At 37.8% G+C, this 27,921-nt stretch overlaps 1 protein-coding gene across 2 annotated transcripts in view; it reads left to right on the top strand.

Moving 5' to 3' along the window:
- The window catches only part of SLC17A1 (solute carrier family 17 member 1), a 59,035-nt gene that overhangs the window by 15,305 nt on the left and 15,809 nt on the right, over nt 1-27,921 (top strand). For both annotated transcript variants that reach the window (XM_005892223.2, XM_070360816.1), the window contains 9 exons: nt 1,180-1,352; nt 6,942-7,175; nt 7,757-7,844; nt 8,178-8,264; nt 12,638-12,756; nt 12,860-13,024; nt 14,255-14,387; nt 14,473-14,620; nt 19,685-19,775. In XM_005892223.2, the coding sequence (XP_005892285.2) occupies nt 1,180-1,352; nt 6,942-7,175; nt 7,757-7,844; nt 8,178-8,264; nt 12,638-12,756; nt 12,860-13,024; nt 14,255-14,387; nt 14,473-14,620; nt 19,685-19,775 (1,238 nt within the window). The remainder of the gene's footprint in view (nt 1-1,179; nt 1,353-6,941; nt 7,176-7,756; nt 7,845-8,177; nt 8,265-12,637; nt 12,757-12,859; nt 13,025-14,254; nt 14,388-14,472; nt 14,621-19,684; nt 19,776-27,921) is intronic.

Here is a 27,921-nt window from a genome sequence, read left to right as displayed (position 1 = left end):
ATTGCCAAGACCTATGTCAGGGAATTTACCATCTGTATGTTCTAGATGTTTTATGGTTTCATGTCTTGAGTTCAAATTTTAATCCATTTTTACTTAATTTTTGTATATGGTATAAGAGAGTGGTCCAGTTTCATTCTTTCACATGTGATTGTCCAGTTTTCCCAACACCACTATTGAATACTTTAATATTTATTGAAGTATAATTATATAAAATAAAATATGGATCTTAAGTGTATATTTAGATGTGCTTTGAGAAATGTATAAACTTACAAACAAGACTCATAGAACATTACATTAGTTTAAAGTCCCATGATGCCCCTTTGCCCTCCTTACCAAGAGGGAATTGTTATTTAATATCTAGCCACATAAATTAATTTTGCCTATTTTTAAAATTCATAGAAATAGCATGCATAAAAATGGTATTCACTCTTTGGTGTCTAGCTTCTTTAGCTGAGCAAATGTTTGTTGAGATTCATCCAGATTGTTGAGTGTATCAGTGTTTCCTTCCTTTGTATTTCTGAGTAATATCCATTGTATTAATATACTACAGTATGTTCATCCATTCCAAAGATCCAGCTATTTTAAATAAAGCTGCCATAAACAATTCAGTACAAGCCTTTTGTAGATATGTATTTTTATTTCTCTTGAGAAAGGCCATTTGTTGAAAAGACTAGTATCTTCCATTGAATTGCATTAGTGCATTTATTCAAAAACATATGATCATATATATTCCTCTCTTTCTGGACTCCCTATTTTCTCCTATAGATGAATTTGTTTGGTCTCACACTAACACTGCATTGATTACTGTAGCTTGAAGCTAGCTCAAATACATTACTTTTTAAAAATTTATTTATTTTAATTGGAAGCCAATTACGTTACACAGTACTTTTTTTTAAATGCAACTTTCTTCTGCAATGTGCACATATGAGTTTCTCAATCAGACTAGTCATGTAAGTTTTGAGAATAAAGTAGTTTGCTTGAGGGAAGGTCTTGTTGGTTATTCAGGGGACTTATTTCCAAGAGTAACTCAGGGTGTTTTTAAAAATGGTCCCTTTAAAATAAACATTAGGAAGGGCCACTTATTAGGAAGGGCCACTAGGAAATTTGGGCCCCTAATGTTAAAATATGTTTTTTTCCTCAGCTGTGTTAACGATGGATATTTTCTCTCGTACATTCCAGTTCCATATTTTTGTTCCGTTCGTTATGGAATTGCTGTCTTCCTGCTCCTCTGTAATGTTATAATAATGTCACAGCGTGTGTGTCTGAGCCTCACAATGATAGCCATGGTGAACAGCACGAAGCCACATGGTTTGTCCAACACCTCCACAAAGGAGCTCCAGGATAACATAAAGGTATATCAAAAATATTACACACAGTCATAAGTTTAAAATCCTATCTTGCTAACTAATTTGTGTAGAGATTGAATGTTATCATAATTGATATGATAGTAATTATTCAAAAAAGAAACTCAAGTCTTGATCTACCTCATCAGCAGTAACCTAAATGAAGATGTCCCATGACTAAAGTATGTCTCAGTATTTGTAAAGGGCAAGAGAAGTTTGGACAAGAGAAAAAAGGAAAACACCTTAAATAAGAAATAGAAATCAACACATTTTCTTTCTTATTTATGTTTTTAACTTACAGTATATTTACATGTTTTGTTAATTTCACCTACAGAAGGTAATGGGTTGATAACTATCAGAAAATGTAGTACAAAAGAAATGGAAATAGGAAAAACTATTTTTTCACTATAATTTTTTATGTCCCTTTTTTAATACACAAGCAAATAAAATATTTCCTTATTTTCACCCCTATTTACATTAAGAGTAATGCTCTATATGTAATGTACTGTACCCTGATTTTTTTTTAACATAAGCATCAGAACCAGGTCTCAGATTTGACACATATGTAGGAATTCCTACAGGGAATTTAAAATAACTGTAATCAATATGTCAGGGGTCTAATGGGAAAAGAATACAACACCAGAGAGGTAATGTCAATAGAGAGGTGGATATTATTAGAATAAAAAAGAAATAGTAGAAATCATGGCAATTATAACAGGTATAAAGAATGCCTTGATGGGCTCATATGTAGTATCAACACAGGTGAGGAAAGAATCAGTGAACTTGAATACACAAACTTCCCAAGCTAAAATGAAAAAGATTAAAAAATAAAAAACTAAGCAGAACATCCCAGAACTGTGGACAATACCAAAAGGTGTAACACGTGCTTGATTAGAATATCAGAAAGAGTAGGAAAAATGGAAAGAAGAAATATTTGAAAAATTAATGGCTGAGAACTTTTTGAAGTTAATGGCACACACCAAACCATAAATTCAGAACACTAAACAGGATAAATACTAAAAAGAAAATTAATCAAGAACAACAAGAATTACCACCCAGACATACATATTTAAATTGCAGAAAACCAAGACAAAAAGAATATCTCAAATAAATCTGGAGGAAAAAGACTACAGAAGAACAAGGATAAAAATTACAGAAGATTTCTTATCAGACACCACTCAAACATAAAGAAAGAAGTGAAATCTCTACTGAAAGAAAAAAAAAACCTGCCAAACTAAAATTCTATATCCTATGAAGTTACGCATTTAAGAATTTAAGAAGTTGTATACTTTATGACAAAGATTAAATACCCAGTTTATTGTGTCAACTGTACTTCAAAAAATTTGTCAAAAAATCAATTTTATTCAAAATTTTTTAATTCTTGGTATTCCATTGCCTTGGTTTAAATATCAAGAACCCCATTTTCTAGAGAAATGGCTACTCACAAAAGCTGTATTTTATTTCCTTCACTGTAGTAAAAGAAGGGGCAGCTCAAACTGTGAAGCTTGAAACTTTTCTTTGGCACATTCACCATACCCCTCCCCTTCTCCTCCCCGCCAGGAATCTGCTGCTGTAATCCAGGAGAATTGACCTTCTTCAAATAAGAGTCATAGAAAAGGAATTCAGTTTTCTCCTCTACAAAGGTACTAGATGAAGAAATCGAATAGATAATTATTCTCAAATATGAAAACTCACCAGATTATTTTCCCAAAGCAGACCTAAATTGTAAACTGAAATTACAAATGAACCTAAAAACTAGCAAAGTAACTATAACTAGGAAAGGACATTATAGTGTAGCACATTTAGGTACTCAAAGCCGAGATGTCCCGGTGATAGAAGTCTCTGCTCAGATAGCGGATGAACGGGAAAAAAAAGAAAAGAAATTGACAGAACTCAGAAAACTGGTACGATAATACTAGACAGAACATTTTAGAAAAGAAAGCAAATAACAAGGAAAACAAGAGAGAACAGAAACCAAAGAGAGCGCAATCCGGGACACTGAGTATAGAAAAGAAAAGGAAGGAAGATGAGAAAGTGTTACACATAAATGAGAAATATCCTCTGTCTTCCCTTTGCCAAAACAGCCAAAAAATATATATATAATTATTTTATTTTGTTTAAAATTTACCAATCTGATAGAAATTCTGTGATAACTTTAAAATTTATTAATGAATGTATACATTTTATATTTCTGTGATCTATATTTATTGGTCATTACCATTTTTTTCTCTTATAAGTTATCTATTGATACCCTTAGTGCATTTTACCTACTGGGATATTATCTATTTTTTCATTTATATGACTCATACAGATGTATATATATTTATTCCTAAGATTTATATAGGTTAATTTATTTATATACAGAGTACTTTAATGATAACTAGTTAATGGATTGAATATGGAAATACTCAGGCTTTATTCTTCTGGTGTGGGGAATTTCATCTGAGGCGAGTGGTTTGCATTCAACTATGGTGCCCACTTTTCTTCTTTTTCTACACTCCACTATAAAGAGTGATGGCTTTATGCCATGAAAAAAACAACCCAATATTCTGAATAATCTGCACAGGGAGAGTCGAGCAAATGTGTGCTGAATCACCTGATATGGGGAAAGGTGAATACTGATTTCCTTGGGAAAATACCTGTCATTTAGAAAAATATGGCAGAGCATCTTGTTCCATCCTCTGAGTAACCTCCCACCAATGAAAAAGATCTGGAGCTTCCATGACCACTTGGCTACTATATAGAGGCCCCTCACTATTAGTTTTCAATATACTCAGAGTGATGTTTCTACCAAATCTCTCATGGAAGTCCTTTCTATCAGACAAGACATCACTATCTACAGCTATAGGATGACAGGGATTTGAGAAAGGGAGACAGGATGAAGGGCGCAAGATAACAGTGAAAAGAGAACAAACAGGCAGGCTCCTATCTAGTTGCTTATTTCATAGTCAACCAAGAGTTCCATTTAGAACATTCATTCTTTATCTAAAATAAACTAATTATGCAAGTGCATAGACAGTTTAGAGAAAGGGACTATCTTAGACATTTCCAAAGAAGTTTTCATCTTGTCCTCACATACTAAAATTAAAATTTCTTCCTGTGCAGTGAGTCCAAAAATACTGCAACCTCCTCATAGTCCAAACTGTAAGTTCAATATTAAAAATTTCTTATGTCAGATTTAATAAAGCAACAAAACTATGCAAGACCCCCTAGCCAAAACCAGCAAAGGAATCCACTCCCGAGACAGACAACAAAATATGCCGCATCAGAGCCAAGTGAAAGAAGAGGAATGGCCTTTTTTCCTTTATTATCCCATTCAATTATTCCCATAGTTCAGCATGAGAACTTCTCTTCATGATTTGATATTCTCTCTATTGCTACTTTGCTCTCTGGGATCAGTGTGTGTGTTGTTAGGGGGATATGTTGTTTTGTGAACAAGGTTAACTGAATAGAGAAAAAGGATGAGAAGGGGCAAGTGGAAATTAATAACTGCAGTAAATGTAGTACTACATGGTATTCTACAGAGGAGTTTGCATGTATTATTAATATTTAAGAAATAAGTATTAGAGATGTTGAAGGTGAACCTGTAGAAATGTTCTGGACTCACCTCCTCTTACAGACACACCAAATATACAGATACCTATGGAAGGTTTTCCTCTGGGAAAAAAATCAAAAGATGAATACTCCTACACATCAGGAGAACAAGTCAAGACTTTTGTCAAAAAGTCTACAGATTAGATGTAATCTTTATCAAAAGTCCAATTACATTTTTTACAGAAGTAGAACACACAGTGCAATTTGTATGGACCCAAAATAGCCAAAGCAATAATAAGAAAGAAAAACAAAGTTAGAGGCGTCAAGCCCTCTGATTTCGAACTATATCCCAAAAATAATCAAGGAAAATTATAAACACAGACACGTTGATCAATGAAGCAGAGTAGGTAGCCCAGAAATAAACCCATTCATAAGGTGGGCAATTAATCTATGACAGAGGAGCCAAGAATTTACAATGATGAATGGACAATCTCTTCAATGAATGGTGTTGGAAAAACTAGATCCCTATCTTAGACACAAAAATTAACTCAAAATGAATCCAAATTGGAACATAAAACCTAGAACCATGAAACTAAAAGAAAATATAAGTGAAAAAACTCATTGATTTTTTGGATTTGACATCAAAGTCAATGGCAACAAAAGCAGAAGTAAACAAGTGAGACTACATCAAACGAAAAGCTTCTGCTCGGCAAAGGGACCCATCAACAAAATTAAAGGGCAACCTGCTGAATGGGAGACAGTATTTGCAAACCATGTATCTGGTCAGGGATGAATATCTAAGATATATGAAGAACTCATCTAACTCTATGGCAAAAAAAAAAAAAAAAATCCAATCAAAAATGAGCAGAGGATATAAATAGACATTTTTCTGAGAAAAATGTCCAGTTTGTCAACAGGCACAAGAGAATGAACTCAATATTATCATGGAAATGTAATTCAAACCCGTATCACCTCACACCTGTCAGAATGGATATTATCAAAAAGATAAGAAATATTGTATTGGCTAAGATGTAGAAAGACGAGAACACTAGTGCACTGGTGGTGTAATGTAAATTACTACAGTTGCCATGGAAAACAGTATGTATGAAGGTTCTTCAAAAAAATAACCATATGATACAGCAATTCTACTTCTGGGTATTTATCCAAAGAAAAAGAAAACACTAACTTGAAAAAATATCTACATCCCATGTTCATTGCAGCATTATTTACAATATCCTAAGTATTCATTAATGAATGAATAGATAATGTAAATGTGGTACTGATATTTAATAGAATATTACTTGGACATAAAAAGTATGAAATCTTGCCATTTGCTGCAACATGAATGGATCTTGAGGGCCTTGTGCTAAGTGAAATAAATCAGAGACAACTACTGTATAATTTCAATTATATGTGAAATCTAAACAAAACCGAGCTCCTGGACACAGAGAATAGGTTGGTGGTTGCTAGTAGCACGGGGCTGGGGAGGCTGGGCAAAATGGGTAAAAGGAGTTAAAAAGTGCAAACATCCAGCTGTAAAATAAGTTCTGAGGGTATAGCATATGGCATGGTGACTACAGTTAAAAGCACTATCTTGTATAGTTGAAAGTTGCTAAGAGAATAGGTCTTAAAAGTTTTCATCACAACTAGAACTAGAACCATACGTTGTCATGGATGTTAACTAGACTTTGGTGATCATTTCTCAATACGTGCAAACATCCAATCATGTTGTACACCTGAAACTAATATGCCAATTGCATCTATATTTAAAAAAAAACAAAAACAAGTTTTAAATGTCTATGCTGTGCAGGTAGGGCAAGAATAGATGATGCCCTTTATAGCAAGAACTTCCTTATAGTTCAGGATGCCAATGATAAAACGTAATTACACACAGAAAGTGATGTTATTAGGAATAAGTAAGTCATGTAACAGAGGAGATTAGGCAGAGGGCAGATATTTTACATGAGGTAAGCTGGAAGACAGAACGACCAGTTTTCCCACATTCCTGAACATTAGAGAAAATCATTTGCAGAGTGGCTAGACCCGTCTCCTTTTTTCTTTCAGAACCCTGTGTATAACTGGAGCACTGAAATCCAGGGGATCATGTTAAGTTCCATCTTCTATGGTGTACTCATCAGCCAAATTCCTGCAGGATATTTATCTGGAATATACTCTTTAAAGAAAATGATTGGTTTTGCATTACTTCTCAGCTCTCTATTTACCCTGCTCCTCCCACTGGCAGCTGAATTTGGAGAAATTTTGGTCATTATATGCCGAGTAATCAAGGGACTGTTCCAGGTATAAAGATAATGCAAAATAGAATATTACTCAGCCATAAAAAAGAATGAATTTGATTCAGTTCTAGTGAGGTGGATGAACCTAGAATCTGTTATACAAAGTGAAGTCAGAAAGAGAAAAACAAATATCATATATTAACACATATATATGGAATCTAGAAAATGGCATTGAGAAACTTATTTGCAGGGAAGAGATGGAGACACAGATGTAGAGAATGGCCTTGTGGACCCAGTGGGAGAAGGCAAGAGTGGGATGAATGGAGAAAGTAGCACTACATGAATGAAATGAAAATGAATCTAAATGAAAAATAGATAGCTGGTGTAAAGTTGCTGTATAACACAAGGAGCCCAGCCTGGTGTTCTGTGATGACCTAAAGGGGTAGAATGAGTAGGGGAGATGCAGGCTCAAGAGGGAGGGGATATACATATAATTATGGCTGATTCACATTCTTGTACAGCAGAAACCAATACAACATTGTAAAGCGATTTTCCTCCAATTAAAAAAATAAAAGGATAATGCAAAAACTAGAGTTTAAATTCACAGAACATGTCAGAGATCAAATGTTCTAATCATTCTTTCAGGGGATAACATTAACAACTCAGCAAGTAATATGGATCAAGTGGGCTCCTCCCTTGGAACTAGGCCGACTTACTGCTCTGAGTTTGTCAGGTAATAACTTAGGGCCTAGAATGCCTAGTCCTATTGTCATCTCATTGTAGCATGTTCTGCCCTAGAACATAAGAAATATGTGTGTTTCGAACTGTCAAGGGCTTTGGAAACCATCCACACTTTAAATATGTGGAAACTGTCTAGGACAGAGAAAAGGTTTCCTTATCTCTAACAACAGCAAAAAGAGAAGAAAGCAAATATTTCATTATTTTCTTGTGTTTGATATTATATGAATATTTCACTAGAAGTTGTTCACTGCCACCATGAAGCTACATTATCTCCGTTTCCAGATGCCTGCATTAATTAGGGATGTTCTTTGTGCCTTCTGATTAGGACTCCTACTAGGACCCTGTATTGTCCTGCTTATCACTGGATTCATCTGTGACTCCCTGGGATGGCCCATGGTCTTTTATATTTTTGGTGAGTCTCTTTCTATAAAAATCCAAGTCATTATTTAAAGGTCTATAAAACCTAAATGTAAATGCAAAATTTAATAATTTATATGAGGTTAACAATATTAAAAATAATAAATCACATTGAAGGAAAAAGAGCAGTCAACATTCATTAATTTCTTATTGCAAGTGAGACATCATGCTCAGAACTATACATGCATTATTGTACATAATTTCACAACTCTATAACATCGATGCTACAGAAACATATCCCTTACATAAACTCATGGGGAAAGGGATGATCAGAACAGGTCAAACATAATATGAGTATACTATGTATACTTAACATCCCAAGCATGATTTGGTACATCATCTTATGTGAAAGTGAAAGTTGCTCAGTCATGTCCGAATCTTTGAGACTGCATGGACTATACAGTCTCCAGGCCAGAATACTGGAGTGTAGCTATTCCCTTCACCAGGGGATCTTCCCAACCCAGGGATCAAGCCCAGGTCTTCCACACTGCAGGCAGATTCTTTACCAGCTGAAACACCAGAGAAGCCCAAGAATACTGGAGTGGATAACCTATCCCTTCTCCAGGGGATCTTCCGGACCCAGGATTCGAACTGGGGTCTCCTGCATTGCAGGTGGATTCTTTACCAGCTGAGCTACCAGGGAAGCCCTATCATCTCATAATCAAACATATTCGTTTCTAGAGTTACACATGAAATTCTCAACAAATTGGAATAAATGAAAAACTACAAAGGACTGGGGTTTCCAGATAAGTTAGAAAATCACTTTCAAATCTTGATTTTAAATTTGTCAGTAAGGGACTGTGGATGAGTGCTTTTATGTTCGTTTGATAGACAAATAACAATATAGAGGCTTAATGCAGAGGGATCTATTTATGAAGCAATTATTTAAAATGGTATAAAGATGTGGCAGAATCACAGGATTAGAGAAGTGATCTGGTGCTAGCAAAAAAGAAGCTAATACCATCCCCAGGTCCAAAGGGGCAAGCAAGGGAGTAGTTGAGGGGAATCCACTAGGAGAGAGTCCTGTAGAGATATCTACATTGACAGGACCTGTGACTTTTCATAAAAGGGAGTATATATAGACTGAGGCAATGCTGCGGAAAGTGATAACTAGGGAAAGAGACACCCTAATCTCATTCAAGTTTCTCCTTCTAATCTTCTGCTTAGGCTTTCTTCTGCCCAAATCTATCTGGAAAGCAGAGGACATGGGGGCCTGTTGATGTTCATTCAAGTCAGCCACCTGTGACCAAAGCAGGGTGGAGAGTGGATCTACAGGGAGCCTCTGATACTCACAGGGAGCAAATGGCCAACCCGTAATGTGAAACTATGTCTTCCATCCTCTCAGTTTCACTGCTCTTCATCACTGCCATTAGTCATCAAATATTTTTTTCTGTTCCTTGCTCTTATTCTCTTCCTGATATTCCCACTACACATATATTACACCATTGTAGTTGTACACAATTGTTGGATATTCGTTTCTTTTTAGTGCTTTTATTCTATTTGCATTTCAGGTTTGGAAATCCATATGGACATTTCTTGAAGTTCAGTGATTTTTTTTCCTTCAACCATGTCTATCTATTAATGAGCCCATTAAAGGCATTCTTCATTTCTGTTACAGTGTTTTTAATTTAAAGCATTTTCTTTTGATTGTTAGAATTTGTCTCTCTACTTACATTACTACTTATTCTTATATGTTGTCTTTTTCACAGGCTTTTTAATCATGTGTTAAATTTTTGATCTCATAATTCCATACCTCTGCTAATATCTGAATCTAGTTTTGATGCTTGCTCTGTCTCTTCAAACTGTTTTTTTGTTTTCTTCTATGCTTCATGGTTTTCTTGTTGAAAGCTCAGCAAAATTCACTAAAATGAAATAAAATAAATAGGACTTTAGTATGAGGTTTTATGTTTTACTGGCTACAGGTTAATCTGGCTTACTGTGTGCTCTGTTTTAGAGGCTACAATTTCCTCTGGTATCTTTGTTTTTGTCTTTCCTGTAGTTTTTTTAGTTTCTCTACAGACTTCTTAAATAAGGTTTGGGACATGCAATTCTAGCTAGATTCCCACTAACATGCAAGGATTCTTCTGATATGGTGGTAAGGTGTGTATGTGGGGAGACAGTGTTCTGTGGTCTATGATTTGGTCTCAGGGTTTTGGTGAGCCTGTGCCCCTGAGCTTCACCAGTTCTTCTCAGTTTTGTTTTTTTCCCCCTCCTTAAGTGAGACAGGAAGAAGGGTCTGGAGTTGGGTGTTTCCCTTTCCTTAAGTTGGTGAGGCTCTGGTAAAATAATTTCCCCTTGAGTAGTTTTTGTGAAGAATAGAATGCTCTAGATGTAATTAAAAATGACTACTTTCCTCATCCTCTCCTAGAAGGATTAAGAGATTGTATTCTTATATTCACTGTGAGAATCTGGCAGGTCTTCTGGAAATAAAACTCACACAAGTGTGAGGGGTCTGCTTAAGCCTGGGCCCCTCCCACCCAGACCTTTCATCTCTCAAACTTGTCCACACTGAACCTACAGTAAATCATCAAATGCTAGGTTTTCCAACCTTACTACTGACTGGTTCCATTGGAGTTTTCTGTTTCTGGGCTTCTGTTCTGGGAACTTGTAATTCTCTGCATCTGTCTGTCTGTCTGTCTAGAGATAGGAGGGCAGTGGTTTGCCCTGTGGCCTCAATTCTCTGCCAGATCAAAGAAGCACTGTTGTCTATAGTTTGTTTAACATTTGATGATGACTTCCAAACTCCTTATATGCCTCCCAAATGTTAGAACTGTCCAAGCCTCGATGCCCATAAATCAAGTTGAAGTTCTTCAGTCCACATTTGACCTGAACAAGTACCATCAATCAACCCAACAATACCATTCTTTCCCTGGTGCCTGTACCTTTGACTCCACGCACTGAACCTCGGTGATCAGGCATTTTCTTCTCATCTCAGTTGCTGTGGTCCTGCTCTCCCTGCATTGGACTTCATCCTTCTGGCCATTTCCTCTCAGTCTCTTTTGCAGAGACTTGCAGAGATTCTCCTCTTCTACTTGCCACTAACTGTTGTCTTTCTTCAAAGCTTTTATCCAGTCTCCTCCTCTAAGCTATTTTCCCTCTCTAGACAATATAATCCATGCTTAAGTGTCAGTTACCACTTACTAACCATGTGCCCCTGAGCAAGTAAGTAGACCTTTCTGAGCATCCATTTTCCCATTTTTAAAGAAAGCTAATAGCATCAAATGAATTTTCTAAGGATTGACTACAGTAATTTAGAGAAATATATTGTATTTCCTGTGTATTTATTAGGTGTTCATGTCTATTTACATTTTGCCTTGGGTTTGGGCACTCAGGTCACAGAATGAGGTGGAAATGGCATACTGTCAAACTATTCTTTTAATGTTGTCTTAAAGTGTGTTGCAGAAGTCTGAGATCCTACAATGGCTCCAGCTTTTCACATGGTCTGATCTCATTACCTCTCATCCTCATCCATTACCATCCTCACCTTGCTCCCTGTCCAGTGACACTGGCTTCATAACTCTGGGCCTTGGTACTTATTTCTCCCTCAGCCTGGAGTATCTGTGCCCACATCAATGTCCTCACTTTCCCTGAACATAGTGCTCCTTTGCTCCTCTCCCCACAACTCTATTCCCTAGCTCTGGTCACTGACATTTATTACCTTTTGCTTAATTACTATTCACTGTCTCTCTCATCCATCAGAAAATAAACTCTGTAAAGGCAGGGCACGTGTCTGCTTTATTCACTGCTGCATTCCCATGACCTAGAATGGTACATGGTACATAATGGCATTTAACCAGTATATTTGTCAAATGAATGAATGCATTTCTGGAAGCCTGACTACTAAGCAATATACATTCCCTATCCTAACAGAGGATTATTTATGATCAGATCCTTAGTATAAAAAAGTCAAAAGCAACAAATAATTTGGCAGACTCTTATGAGACTTGGACAATCCTGAAGGCCTAGGCTGCATCTTAGGAGTATGGGCTAAGGCCTACTTCTCAAAACCAGATGATTGTCAAGCCCATATGAGCCCAGTTACACCCTCCTCTCACAATAGAACACATTAAGAATCTGTAGAGATGATGCCCTAAGAGCAAGGAGGCCCAGCTATCCTACATGGAGAATAAAAGAGGCTAAGAAATCGGGACAGGCCAGAGGGTTTGCTACCATTTCTGTAAAATTCACTCTGTTTGGAGAGGCAGGTGTGGATACAAAGAAAATTATGAAAAATGTAAGCCTTGTTGCAAGGTTCCAAAAAGAAAGAGGAGGTCCAGGTTCTCAGACCAGTAATGAAAAATGCCAATTTGGAAAAGAAACTCACTACAGATAGAGCAATTTCAATTCTAATTTGTCCTGCTCTGATAGGTGCTTGTGGCTGTGCCTTAAGTGTTCTCTGGTTCATTCTGTTTTATGAGGACCCAAAGGACCACCCATTTATAAGCAACAGAGAGAAGGAATACATCACATCCGCTCTCACCCAGCAGGTAGAACCCGCATGCTCCACTTTGGTATCTCCCAGATTCTGTGCCAAATGAAATGTGTTCCAGCTTGACCTAATGTGCTAATGATTAATGGGTTCCCTTCCAGGTCAGCTCAAGTACACTCATCAAAGTGCCCATCAAGGCTATGCTGAAGTCTACTCCACTCTGGGTCATTTCCCTCTGTAATTTTGCTTTTTTCTGGTCAAATACCTTTCTGAGTATTTATACACCAATATATATTGACTACAAGCTTCATGTTGATGTAGAAGAGGTAAGTACACCTTTTCCTCTTCACTTTATGAAGGACTTTGTGCCCATGTCTTTTTCTCCCATGACTCTAGTCCTAGCTCTTGCCCATCCCTATATTATTTGGGCTTCCGAGGTGGTGCTAGTGGTAAAGAACCTGCCTGCTAATGCAGGAGACAGAGAGACATGGGTTCAATCCCTCGGTCAGGAAGATCCTCTGGAGGAGGGCGTGGCAACCCACTCCAGTATTCTTGCCTGGAGAATCCCATGGACAGAGGAGCCTGGCAGGCTATAGTCCATAGGGTCTCAAAGTCGGACATGACTGAAGCGACTTAACACTCATACTATTTAGCTGATGTTCTTTACCTAGAGACTTCACCATTTCCAATTATTATGTTAACATTGCCCAGAACAAAAGGTGTAGACATCCTTTTTAGCACTCCCACAAAAATACACATCACCCAGGTTCTCACAGATTCCCTATCTCCCATTCCCTATAATAACAACCTCTGTGTATTCCTTAAAGCTCAATACCATTGTTCCCTGCAGGGATGGGGATCCTCCCCTGAAAGTCAATTGGCCAGAGTCTACCACCCATCACAGCTCATACCAATCCTCTCCACAGGGGAGAGGCAAAGAGTCCTGTGAACCCATGACTCATGTCTTGCTCTGAAAGGACTGGCATTCTCATTGCTTTTCTGACTTGAAAAAGTACAAATGCTTGAAACCTTCTGTTGCTTGATGCCATAATAACCAGGAAAGACTCCTTTAGAAATGGAGTCTGGGCTTGCCACTGTGAGACATTCTATAATGAATTTCCAACTACCCAGCCTAGGGACTAGCATGACAAAGGTCTTTTAAGCTCCATATGATTTAGTGTAATCTTCCATTAGACCATGGATTTGTTGCAAAGATTAACAGCAGCTGGTCCAGAATAAGCACCGTATACATGTCTTCTATTATCATTATTATTTGTTATTTTCCTCAGGGACAGCATTTCCCATTCCCAACTTAGTTTTCCTCTCTACCATCTAGAACTTTCAGGTCCCATGATAATACAATAGAAAACTAAGCAGATTGTGATGTCTGTTTCTGACCTCAAAACTATTTTTCTCTTTCTCTTGGGTAGTGTGAAATAATTCTGGGGTTGCATGTTGATTGTTTCCTGTGTGACAATACAAATTTTCAATACTGAATTTCAGTATAGGGATTATTCCATTTCTCATATTCACTCACAATAACATTTCCTCCTCAGAATGGGCTGCTGTCTTCCCTCCCCCATTTGTTTGCCTGGATTTTTGCTGTCCTAGCAGGTTATATGGCAGACATCTTCCAGACAAGGAATACTTTCAGTCTAGTCACCATCCGGAAACTCTTCACCTCGCTAGGTAAGAAATAGCCAAAACGTTCAAGTATTTTGGGGTATCCCCCATCTTTGGCATGCACCTGACTGTTGTCTGAATCATTCCGCAGGACTTCTCCTGCCTTCCCTCTTCAGCCTCTGCCTGCTTTACCTGAGTTCCAGCTACTATGCCACTATAATTTTCCTGATACTTGCTAATTCAACAGGAAGCTTTGCTATGGGCGGAATAATCATAAATGTCTTGGATATCGCTCCCAGGTAGGTTTTTAAAATCTCTTTCTTGTATCTAAGTTCATAAAGATGTTTTAAGATTTCAACTATTTTGGAATTGATGGTCAACAGGCCAGACGTTCTGAAGAAGCATCAATATAGGTCAGACTTAAAAAGTATATATTATCACTCCTCAACCAACAGTTAGTAATATTTATTTTGCAACTAAGGACACTGACGTTCAGATACTTGATTATCAGCCTAAGATCTCACCACTGGCTTGGATGTTACCTAGGATTTTAATCCAGATCCAGTTGGCAAAAAACTTTTCCTCTTTTTACTGTGCTATATACCCTTTTTAGATACAATAAGTGCGACTAATGGAAGCAGTTCTGTTGTTTGCACAACTCCAGGGGACACTGTCCAGGGCTGGCACTTTCTGGAGAACATAGATCCAATATGAACAGAATTCTCTGAAGTTTTATAAATCTGCGGCCTGGGATAGAGAGGAAAAAATCAACCAAGAATATTCTAATTTGTCACAATTCTGTAAAGAATCTTGTCCATCAGATCTATACTAGGTGAAGGCCAAAGTAACAAAGACATGTATGCATTTATTTATTTTTGAGACCCTCCTTGAAAATGCCTGAAAGTTTTCTGACTACTTGAAATTATATAAAGACATAAAAGGATTATTTGATACAGAATACACAATGCCAGTTGGGCTATATGCACTCTGAGAAACAGGTAAAATAAAAATGTATCTACAATTAGATTAAGAAAATTATAAATAGCTACCATTTTTGGGGCCTTCCCTGTTGGCTCAGTAGTAAAGAATCTGCCTGCCAATGCAGGAGATGGGTGTTCAATCTCCAAGTCAGGAAGATCCTCTGGAGTAAGAAATGGCAATCCACTCCAATATTCTTAGCTAGGAAATCCCATGGACAGAGGAGCCGGGCGGGCTGCAAGTCCATGGGGTCGCAAAAGAGTTGGACATGACTTGGTGACTAATCAGCAAGAACAACCATTTATTATTTTTTATGTGACATGCCCCACTGTAAGATAATATTGTCCACAAAGTATGAGAAAAGAAACCAAAGACCAGGAAAATGAATGTATGTAAAGTTACATGATTAGTAATAAATAGAAGGAGGATTAGTACCTAGAATTACCTGCCTCCAGAGCTGCCTAGATGTAGTCAATGCCTCCCTAATGTTATTCACTAGTACCTGGTCAGTAGGATGGGAAATATCTTGGCCAGCAATGGCTTGGATATCACAGAACTTGACCTGCGTTGCATCATTCCAGTGGGTCCAAATTCCATGTTAGCCAGGTGATTTTGTAAGGTCACAGAAGATAGACTAATATACAATTTGGAAATATTATTAGCCTCTTAAGCTAGATCATCATTAATATTTAGGGCATATGTATTAATACATTGTCACAAACATATTGACATAATACGTTGTGTCACAAACAATTCTTAAACTTTTTAATTAATGAGTTAAATGAAACTTATTCCTAATGTTCCTAGTCATATACCTCCCTTGCCTATTAAAGAGTTCCCTTAGAGGATAAATTACTAAATTGTCCTTTTAGGGGAATTTGATCTTTGCTAGAACTGAGAAATGGGCAAATGATTACATTTGTTTGAGTAGAACCCAGATGGCAAGAAAGAAGGTCTGTAAGGAAGAAGAGACACAGATGTGGTTCCATGAGAATATTGTTGGGGAAATAGAGTAAGATAGAGTGGACCTGGAAATGTAGTGACCATCTCTTTGGTGGGTAGCAAGAGTAGAAAAGCACAGAGGATTCTAAAGATGCTATGTGATGCATTAAGAAGGCACTGTCATCCCCTTGACATTCTTAAAGGGAGGCTCCAAAATGTTTTTTAATTGCTTTTAATTATTTTTGACTGATGGATGGGTCATGCACTGGAGTGGGTTGCCATACCATCCTTTGTCCTTTGGGGATCTTCCCAACCCAGGGATCAAACCCAGGTCTCCCACATTGCAGGCAAATTTCCCTCCATGTGAGACTAAAGTATAGTTTATGAAAGGTTGTTGTTGAATCACGCGAATACACCGGGATTCTTGGCCCCCGGAGGAGAATTCAATCCGGGGCCAGAGACGAGGCTTGATCGCTCAGAGCTTTTGTGTAGTAAAGTTTTATTAAAGTATAAAGGAGATAGAGAAAGCTTCTGACATAGGCATCAGAAGGGGGCAGAAAGAGTACCCGCTTGCTAGTGTTGACAATGAAGTTATATACTCTCTAATGAATCCAAAGAATGTCTGGAGGTTGTAAAGACCTCATCAGACCTACTCCCATAATTTACATTTTAAGATAACACTGTCCTCAGGCAAGATACATCCTTGTAAAGACCAGGTCTACTCCCATAATTAACATTTTAAGATAACAGAAGGTTGAATCCAAAGACTGTCCTTAGGCAGGATACATCATTGGTATATAATCCCAAGGAATGTGGAGAAAGAAAAAAGGTTTGTCCTTTCTTCCTCCTTGAGAATTCCAGACCCCTCTCTCTTTGGGGACCCCTAGACTCCTTATCAACCTGCCTAGGAAATGACTCTCTCATTTAGACATCTGAATCTTGTTCTGGTTCTACTGAACCATTATTAAACCAAATGTAAAATCAATTAAATTGAAAGTCTGTTTCAACAGCTATTTATACTTCAAAATGCTTTTACCATGTGATGTTACAGCTGAAGAAGAAGCAATTTTAGAGCTAACTCCTGTCCAGGGCATCATCCAGCATTAAAACAATCTCAGGGCTTTCCTGATAGCTCAGCTGGTAAAGAATTTGCCTGCAATGAGGGAGACCTGGGTTTGATCCCTGGGTTGGGAAGATCCCCTGGAGGAGGGTATGGCAACCCACTCCAGTAGTCTTGCCCAGAGAATCCCCAAGGACAGAGGAGCCTGGCAGGCTATCCATGGGGTCACAAAGAGTTGGACATGACTGAGCAATTTTAGAGCTAATTTCTGTCCAGGGAATTGTCCAGCATTAAAACAATCTCAAGACTGTTTTCATTGCCCATATCAAATACCTACCATTTGAGGTTTGGATGGTATGAGGAATGGAGCATAAAAAGCTCTCACCTTGTCAATCTCAGGTTGGTGAACCACTCCATATTGTGGACGTGTAATGATTTTCAGAAGAACTGTCATGGCACTCAGGACTCTTGACACTGGGAACTGCTGAATCATAAAGCAAACTGAATTAAGATTAAATGACTGTAATCACTCAGAATACATTCTTTAATCACAGTGAAATTAGGGTTGCTATCAAAAGCAAACGGTAGATAACTCCCATTCTTTGAAATTAATGTTTAGGTCAAAGGAGAAATCACATTTGAAATTAGAAAATACTTTAAATTACAAAGATATGTGACATATCATTGATAAGCATGTGGGGTGCATTTAAAAATCATACCCAGAGAGAAATGTATAGCTTTAAACTTATATATTGACAGACAATTAAGTCTTAAAATCAGTAACTATGTTTGTGTCTCAAGTAGGTAAGGAAAAAAAATAGCAAATTAAACCCAAAGAAAGTAGAAGGAAAGAAATTATGAAGATGAGGACCAAAAAAACCCCCAAAATGATACGTAAAGCCAACAATATCAAAGTTGCTTCTTTTAAAATTAATAAAATAAGATCAAGAAAAAATTATCAATATAAGAAATGAAAAAGGGTTCATTGTAGTTTTAGCCCATAATAAAGCAACAGAATATTGTAAACAATATTATATGTATTATAAATTATAATAAATATTATAAATATTTAAATATTATAAATTTTGCCTTTTTGAAGGCAAAAGTGACAGAGGCTCCCAAAGGCAGAAGTGGCCCTAAACCCAGGGATTCTATTGCTAAAATAAAAAAGGAAGCAATGAATACTGGAGACAATTGGTCGTTTCTGCCCTATCTGTACCTGTGGCTGCTCATAACCATAAATGTTCTTCCTCACATATTAAAAGACACTCTCCAGCTCCCCTCAAAAAGAGACTACTCAAATTTCCACCCTGTGACTACATACACCTCCACAATCCAGGGACTCTAAGTCCACTTGCCAAGAATGTTTCATTAATCAAAAACAAAAGCCAGGGGTTCAAAGACAATCAAATACTATTGTAGTTCCAACCTTAAGAGGGATGGCCAGGGGTGCATTTCACGTGAAATTCTTGGACTGGAGCAAGAGGGACCAGAGCAAAAGCATACCCCAGGGACTCTAGGCCCAAATGTGACACTTCTTTGATCAGGAACCCATAAATAAATTATACACTCCCCACCCACCCCCCACCCCAATACTCAACATGTAAAGGTAGAGAAAGATTGGAATAGACCCAAGGAAGTAAAAGACAAAAAGCCCTCACTCTCACAAAGGGGAAGAATTGAAAGCATACAATCTTTGGTGGTGAAATGTGTTGGGCAGGAAAGTCACAGACTCCCTGTCCTGGAGTGAACTAGTTTCTTGTTTAGACAGATTCTGTTCTCCAAAAGGCACTTCCTTGTTCTTGATGACTGATAGATTTGACCCCTACTTTGTGTGTTACTCCCTGTGGCTCCCCCTGCTTTCTGCAGTGCTCATTTTCTGCTGAGGTTGGTTTTGGCACTCAGGATTGGCCAATCACAGTTGCTTATAAACAAGTTTCTGGTTTCCTTGCCTGAGTAATCACTGCTCCTTGCCTGGGAACAGTCACCGGGACCAGTAGTTCTGGGATGGTGAGAAGAGGCCAGGTGAACAGAACCCTTCAATTTTGTCTTAATCCCAAACCAGTTCCTATTACCAACACACATCACTTTTGGAATTTCTCATAGATTTCACAACTAGCTGGCTTTCACTCTTAGTATGCTTTCATTTTCTCAATATATTAATATTCTTTACTGTTTACAAGCTTTCTGACTCTGTAGTGCAACCAGAAAGTTACTTATATATCCATATACTTTTTCAGACATTTTAATGGAATTTGAATAGTGGGAATGGGAAATTTAGGAAGTCAACAGTTCTCTCTCTTAAACTCTCAATACATTATGGTTTTTTCCTGTAGCGTTTGTATTACTTTACATTTGTGTATTGTCATTCATTTTTGTATAGATATTATGGATTTCTTAGAGGAATTACAAATGTAATTGGACTAACAGGAGGACTCATTGCTTCCACTGTGACTGGAATCATCCTTAGTGAGGTAAGGAACATCAAGACATGGATAGTTACTTTTCAAATATTAACTGTACAGAAAAAGAAGGTAATGCGTATAAAAAATTGCAGAGGAGACATCATCTAGAGGTGAGGTATGAGATTCTGTGTCATATTAAACTTGGTCAAATCAGGCATTGCCTCCAAATTCACAGATGATACAATTTCTTTCTTGTAATATGTCAACTAATTATGCTGGTAACTTTAACTGTTGGTTATTGAAACAGAGGTGGACTTCTGTGCTTTTTAACAATTAATGTGTGCCTTGATCAAAATAGTTGACTTGGTCAGTGGTAATACAAGTAATAAGACATGGTTTTATCAGGAAAGGAATGAAAAATCAGGAACAAAGACAAGTTTAAATGACCAAACAAAACAATTCTATGAAGGCTGGCTTCTGTTTCCAAGGACAAAGTTACCTGAAATTCTCCTTTTAAAAATACTTAAAATGCCTTTTCTGGTGTTGAAGGAAGATAACTACTAGTCCAGAGTTCTACAGTCCATCAAAAAAAAAAAAATCTGCCATAAAAAATGGAGTTTAAATGCATCCATTTTCAAAAAAAAAACAACAGAGAATTCATCAAAAGTAGGCTAGCACTGAGGAAAAAAAGCTAAAGGTAGTTTTTTTTAGGGAAAAATAAAATTATCCCAAATGGTAGATTAGAGATATGAAAAAGAAATGAGGCAACAGAGATGATAAATAAATGGGCAATTCTGAATGAACATTGTATAAATTGATAGTATCATGTAAAGAAACTCATTTCCCAGAGCTGGTTGCCTGAGGGCAAAATCACTGTAGTCACTCTGGTGATTCAGTTCAGTCGCTCAGTCGTGTCCAACTCTTTGCGACCCCATGAATCGCAGCACGCCAGGCCTCCCTGTCCATCACCAACTCCCGGAATCCACCCAGACTCACGTCCATTGAGTCAGTGATGCCATCCAGCCATCTCATCCTCTGTCGTCCCCCTTCTCCTCCTGCCCCCAATCCCTCCCAGCATCAGAGTCTTTTCCAATGAGTCAACTCTCCGCATGAGGTGGCCAAAGTACTGGAGTTTCAGCTTCAGCATCATTCCCTCCAAAGAAATCCCAGGGCTGATCTCCTTCAGAATGGACTGGTTGGATCTCCTTGCAGTCCAAGGGACTCTCAAGAGTCTTCTCCAACACCACAGTTCAAAAGCTTCAATTCTTTGGTGCTCAGCCTTCTTCACAGTCCAACTCTCACATCCATACATGACCACAGGAAAAACCATAGCCTTGACTAGACGGACCTTTGTTGGCAAAGTAATGTCTCTGCTCTTCAATATGCTATCTAGGTTGGTCATAACTTTCCTTCCAAAGAGTAAGCGTCTTTTAATTTCATGGCTGCAGTCACCATCTGCAGTGATTTTGGAGCCCCCAAAAATAAAGTCTGACACTGTTTCTCCATCTATTTCCCATGAAGTGATGGGACCGGATGCCATGATCTTCGTTTTCTGAATGTTGCGCTTTAAGCCAACTTTTTCACTCTCCTCTTTCACTTTCATCAAGAGGCTTTTGAGTTCCTCTTCACTTTCTGCCTTAAGGATGGTGTCATCTGCATATCTGAGGTTATTGATATTTCTCCCGGCAATCTTGATTTCAGCTTGTGTTTCTTCCAGTCCAGCGTTTCTCATGATGTACTCTGCATATAAGTTAAATAAGCAGGGTGACAATATACAGCCTTGACGTACTCCTTTTCCTATTTGGAACCAGTCTGTTGTTCCATGTCCAGTTCTAACTGTTGCTTCCTGACCTGCATACAAATTTCTCAAGAGGAAGATCAGGTGGTCTGGTATTCCCATCTCTTTCAGAATTTTCCAGTTTATTGTGATCCACACAGTCAAAGGCTTTGGCATAGTCAGTAAAGCAGAAATAGATGTCTTTCTGGAACTCTCTTGCTTTTCCCATGATCCAGCAGATGTTGGCAATTTGATCTCTGGTTCCTCTGCCTTTTCTAAAACCAGCTTGAACATCAGGAAGGTCACAGTTCACATATTGCTGAAGCCTGGCTTGGAGAATTTTGAGCATTACTTTACTAGTGTGTGAGATGAGTGCAATTGTGTGGTAGTTTGAGCATTCTTTGGCATTGCCTTTCTTTGGGATTGGAATGAAAACTGCCCTTTTCCAGTCCTGTGGCCACTGCTGAGTTTTCCAAATTTGTTGGCATATTGAGTGCAGCACTTTCACAGCATCATCTTTCAGGATTTGAAATAGCTCAACTGGAATTCCATCACCTCCACTAGCTTTGATCATAGTACTGCTTTCTAAGGCCCACTTGACTTCACATTCCAGGATGTCTGGCTCTAGGTGAGTGTCACACCATCGTGATTATCTGGGTCGTGAATATCTTTTTTGTACAGTTCTTCTGTGTATTCTTGCCATCTCTTCTTAATATCTTCTGCTTCTGTTAGGTCCATACAATTTCTGTCCTTTTTCAAGCCCATCTTTGCATGAAATGTTCCCTTGGTATCTCTAATTTTCTTGAAAAGATCTCTAGTCTTTCCCATTCTGCTGTTTTCCTCTATTTCTTTGCATTGATCCCTGAGGAAGGCTTTCTTATCTCTTCTTGCTATTCTTTGGAACTCTGCATTCAGATGCTTATATCTTTCCTTTTCTCCTTTGCTTTTTGCTTCTCTTCTTTTCACAGCTATTTGTAAGGCCTCCCAGACAGCCATTTTGGCTTTTTTGCATTTCTTTTCCATGGGGATTGTCTTGATCCCTGTCTCCTGTACAATGTCATGAACCTCATTCCATAGTTCATCAGGCACTCTATCAGATCTAGGCCCTTAAATCTATTTCTCACTTCCACTGTATAATCATAAGGGATTTGATGTAGGTCATACCTGAATGGTCTAGTGGTTTTCCCTACTTTCTTCAATTTAAGTCTGAATTTGGCAATAAGGAGTTTATGATCTGAGCCACAGTCAGCTCCTGGTCTTGTTTTTGCTGACTGTATAGAGCTTCTGCATCTTTGGCTGCAAAGAATATAATCAATCTGATTTCGGTATTAACCATCTGGTTGATGTCCATGTATAGAGTCTTCTCTTGTGTTGTTGGAAGAGGGTGTTTGTTATGACCAGTGCATTTTCTTGGCAAAACGCTATTAGTCTTTGCCTTGCTTGGAAACCATTTCTCAACCATCACATTTACTCTGACTTTTCTTCTTAAGCCACAGATTATTTACCCAGTAACTATTAATAATAAGTTTATTATTTGTTAGCTCAGTTGGTAAAGAATCCACCTGCAATGAAGGAGACCCTGGTTTGATTCCTGGGTTGGGAAGATCTGCTGGAGAAGGGATAGGCTACCGACTCCAGTATTCTGGCCTAGAGAATTCCATGGACTGTATAGTCCATAGGGTCGCAAAGAGTTGGACACTACTGAGTGACTTTCACTTTACTATTTGCTAGATTGGTTTATCTTTGACCATGATTTATTGTACTGATACGATGACTGTTGTAACACCTGAATATACTTTCTCCGCCCCCCTGGATTCAAATGGCTGTACAGTCTTTGCCAACATAATTTAATGAATTCTGTGGTTCCAGAACCTAATAATATATATTCAAAGAAATTTAAGTGCCTTATCAAATTTTAACAATCATGTTAAAGGCATGCCTGACCTTGAAAAGGGCTTCCCTTGTCACTCCGCTGGTAAAGAATCCGCCTGCAATGCGGGAGACCTGGGTTCGATCACTGTGTTGGGAAGATCCCCTGGAGAAGGGAAAGGCTACCCATTCCAGTATTCTGGCCTAGAGAATTCCATGGATTGTATAGTCCATGGGGTAACAGAGTCGGACACGACTAAGGTCACTTTCACTTTGACCTTGAAAAAAAAAATGTAAGGGAAAATTTCAGAGACTGAAAATGAAGGAAGGGCTTGATTCCAGAGAGGTAAATGACCAGCAAAGCCACTGGCTGCCTTGGGGAAATTGCCCATGCTGGGTGATCTATAGCTTCAGTTATTATAGACAAACAGAGCACAAGCAGTAATACCCCCAAAACCACTCACAAAGAAGAGCCAAAGTGAAAATGCTGACATAAAACTGTAATCACTAGGGACTATAAACTGATACCACTACTACCATGTATCTACAAGCTGAGAAATAGCAGTTTACAGGAAAATCCTCCAAATGCTCCTTATCCCACAATTTTGGCAGCCCCCCACCATCATGTGTTAGGATTTATGGTATCAGAAAGGCTGAAAACATCACTATAACCATGGAGACTCCATGGTCAGAGAGCTGGCCTCAATAAAAAAGAACTCTTAAAGACCAGGGTGTGTTTTCTCTTCCTGAGCATGTAGCCCATTCAGCCAGTTCAGCCTTTCAATGAACTCATTTGGACCTTCTGAGCTGACTTTCCCAAAAGGTGGCAAGAAACATGACTCCAGAACTGACTGAAGTTGTCTCTGCCCAGTAAGGAAACTTGTTTGTCTCAGCTTCAGCTACAAAGGGAGAGGGAAATCTGAATAAAGACTCCTGTGAACATTTGAAACAATAAACCATTCACAAGGATTTGAGACCCTAATTCAAACTCTGTTGGGTCCTAATGCCATAAGCCAAGAAATTAATTTCAAGTAGTCCACAGATGTCTAGAAACAGTAAATAATTTTTTTTCTGAAGAAACTAACCCTAAAATTCATCCTCCAGAATTTCTTAAGCATAAAGTTTTGGTGAATATGATTTCAGAATCAATCAAAAATTACAAAATGCTTGCAGAAATGAAATGTCATGTGAGAAAAGAATAAAACCCACAAAATCAGATCAGATATTGGACATATATGTATATATTTAAAGAACTAAAAGGATTGAACATATAAGAAGCATAAGGTTTAACAAAGAGCTAAATCTAACTTCTGGCAATTAAAAATATAAAAATTAAAAATTTAGATTAAATACATCTAATAAGAGAATTCGTGAGGCTTCTGCTTCAATTCATGGGAAAGGTAAGGAATTTGGATCAACTCTCTTAAGACAACTTTAAGGCCTGAAAATGTATAAAAACTTACATGCACAGCAATTTTACTCCTTCTGTAAGAAGTCAACAGACAGCCAAAGTCCCATCTTGTTCAAAGTGCAGAATGGGTCCACCCCTTCATTGGGAGAGAACCCTCTATACCAGGGGCTATATATGTTCTATCATGCTGTATATAATGGTAGCATAGTGATCCAATAGCTGCAATAAATATTTCCTTTCAGAAAAGGAGGATTGGGAAACAAACAGAAACCACAGGTCCTTAGTCATGCTGACACAACCCCCAGGTGGCTCAGTGGTAAAGAATCTGCCTGCCATTGCAGGAGATGTGAGAGTTGTGGGTATAATCCCTGGGTCAGGAAGATACCCTGGAGTAGGAAATGGCAACCCACTCCAGTACTCTTGCCTGGAAAATCCCATGGACAGAGGAGCCTGGCAGGCTATAATTGATGGGATCGCAAAAGAGTCAGACACAACTGAGCGAATGAACACACACACACCAACGCTGATAACACACTGCTAGGCAGACAGTTTGAGAGCCACGTCCTGGTGAATGTTTGAATGTTCTTCAGTGAGGCTCTGAAGCAAATGAAGGCAGGGCTGGAGGGCCTGTGGAGTGGTCCCTCTTGGTTAGTGTGTTTAGCATAGAGGAAGGTAAGTGAATCCATTTGTGGAGCAGAGGGCAGGCTGGGAAGTAATTATTGCAGACACGATAATTTTTCTGGTTCTCCTCGGGCATTTCCCACTTCCTTGAAGTTATATATATTTTATATAACTTATTTTGACCAGTGACACATGAGAGAAAGTGATTATGTGTTCATTCTGAAGACAAGCATTAAGAATCAACAGACCACTTTCTTGTTTTGACACAGCAACTAGCAACAGTCAGAAAAGCAACTGCAAATCCATCAACCAGGAGCCAGGAATGAAGAGACATGGAGTATGATCTCTAGTCAACTTGCTATGAACCTTGTTGTTGTTGTTGAGTCGTTAAGTTGTGTCCAACTCTTTGTGACTCCAGGCTCCTCTGTCCATGGGATTTCCCAGGTTGGAGTGGGTTGCCATCCTTCTCCAGGGGATCTCCCTGACCCATGGATCGAACCAGCATCTCCTGCATTGGCATTCTTTATCACTGAGCCACTGGGGAAGCTATAAACCTTTGGTTTAAATAAAAACCAAATCTCTGCCGTTAAAAGCCACTAGGATTTCTGAGGGGTTAGGGAGCGGGTATTAGTATCTGTAGTATAACCTACTTTATCTTGACCTATCTGGAGGATCTATCCAGAGTGAATCACATAAAAAAATATAGAAGGTATAGAATATGTGTGGACTCAGGGAGAAGGCCCAACATACATTTAACTGGAGTTCCAGAAAAGAGAATAGGACAGAAGTTAAATTTGAAGAAAAAGTGATTGTTTTCTAGTTTTACAGAAATACAGCAATTCATACCTTTAAGAAAATCAATAATGACAAGTAGGATAAACTGAAATCCACAGTTGCATACCTCATAGAGAAATTATTTATATAAAATACATAAATATTATATAAATAAAAATAAATATATAACACACATACCTAAAATAGACATAGAAACATTGAAACTTGTAAGAACAGCAAAAAAAAGATGAAGTAAACATTAACCAAAGATGATGATATCAGGAAAAAAAGCTTAAGCAAAAATACTAGAAACATTGAGAATCAGCTACTTAACAGTGAAGTGAAAGTCACTCAGTTATGTCCAACTCTTTGCGACCCCATGGACTATACAGTCCCTGGAATTCTCCAGACCACATTGCTGGAGTGGGTAGCCTTTCCCTTCTCCAGGGGATCTTCCCAACCCAGGGACTGAACCCAGATCTCCCGCACTGCAGGCAGATTCTTTACCAGCTGAGCCACAAGGGAAGGCCTAACAGTTTCTTAGCAGTTTCAATTTCTCCAACAAAACTATCTTGTTCAAGTCTTAGCTACTTACAAGATATGTGACCTGGAAACACTCCTTAATCTCAGTGTCTCTAGCTGTAAATGCCTAAGATGACATAGAAACTTCACGGAGTTAAGGTAATTACCACATCAGATCATTCATGGGATATTAGATGTTTGTGTTTAATGAATAACAGCTATTAGAAGTTTTATTCTCATATACTTTTAAATCGGGAAAAATAAAAGTGTATTGCTAGCCATCCTATTGTTTAGCATTCTGAAAATGCTAGCAAACACACCTGTCAAGACAACTAAATTATTGATATACACAAGGTAAATGCAGAGGAAAAATGCAACACTATGGACAGAGATTGTGATTATCTTCCTGGCATGGGGTGGAGGATGAAATCAAAGTTAGATAGCATAATGTGGAAAAAGCACAGTGTCAACTAATATTGCAAAACACCTATGAGTATTTTGAAAATTGTACAAAGTCCATATGAATAAGACTGCACACTTATTGAGCAACATCAGTGAAAATATTAGAAGGGAGATGCACATTAAATTTCTAGGTTGGACTTCAATTCCAAATGACAGTAAATTCTATTAAAGTTACCAAAACTTTTTTTATCATTAAATTTCTAAACACATCTTGGTTTTTTTTTTTTCTTCACTCTCTTTACCTATTAGCTGTCAAATTCTGCATGTTTTAATTCTAGAAATCATTATAATTAAATATATTTAATGTCTAGTTTGGCAAGAAACTTTTCAACTTCTCTTAAATTATATTTTAAATGAAACTAGTGATGATTTGGTCAAGTTCTGAAAAAAACACATTCTTTATAATAAAGTTTCATCTCAAACCAGAAGGAATGGATTGATTTCTTTAAAAACACAGTGGTGAGCCCACTTGAAAAAAAAAATAATTACATTCTGTTCTCATATTTACCCTCATGTTAATTATGGACGATAACAAATGTAAATGAAGAAAGGATATAATAAAGATACTAAAGTAAAATAGGAGTTAATAATTATTTAAACTTCAGACAGGACATCCATCCTTCAAAAGCATGACACCAGAGACCAAAATGCAATCACAATGCATTTTACATTTAACTTTATAAAATTTAACCTCAGCTGATCAAAATCTGAAATATAACTGAAATTTAATATCATCTTTGAGTATGGATGCCAAAAATAAATTACCTGTGTATAGAATT

Source organism: Bos mutus, chromosome 23 (assembly GCF_027580195.1).
Source record: "Bos mutus isolate GX-2022 chromosome 23, NWIPB_WYAK_1.1, whole genome shotgun sequence".
NCBI classification, from domain to species: domain Eukaryota; kingdom Metazoa; phylum Chordata; class Mammalia; order Artiodactyla; family Bovidae; genus Bos; species Bos mutus.
This window is presented reverse-complemented; position numbering and strand designations above follow the sequence as displayed.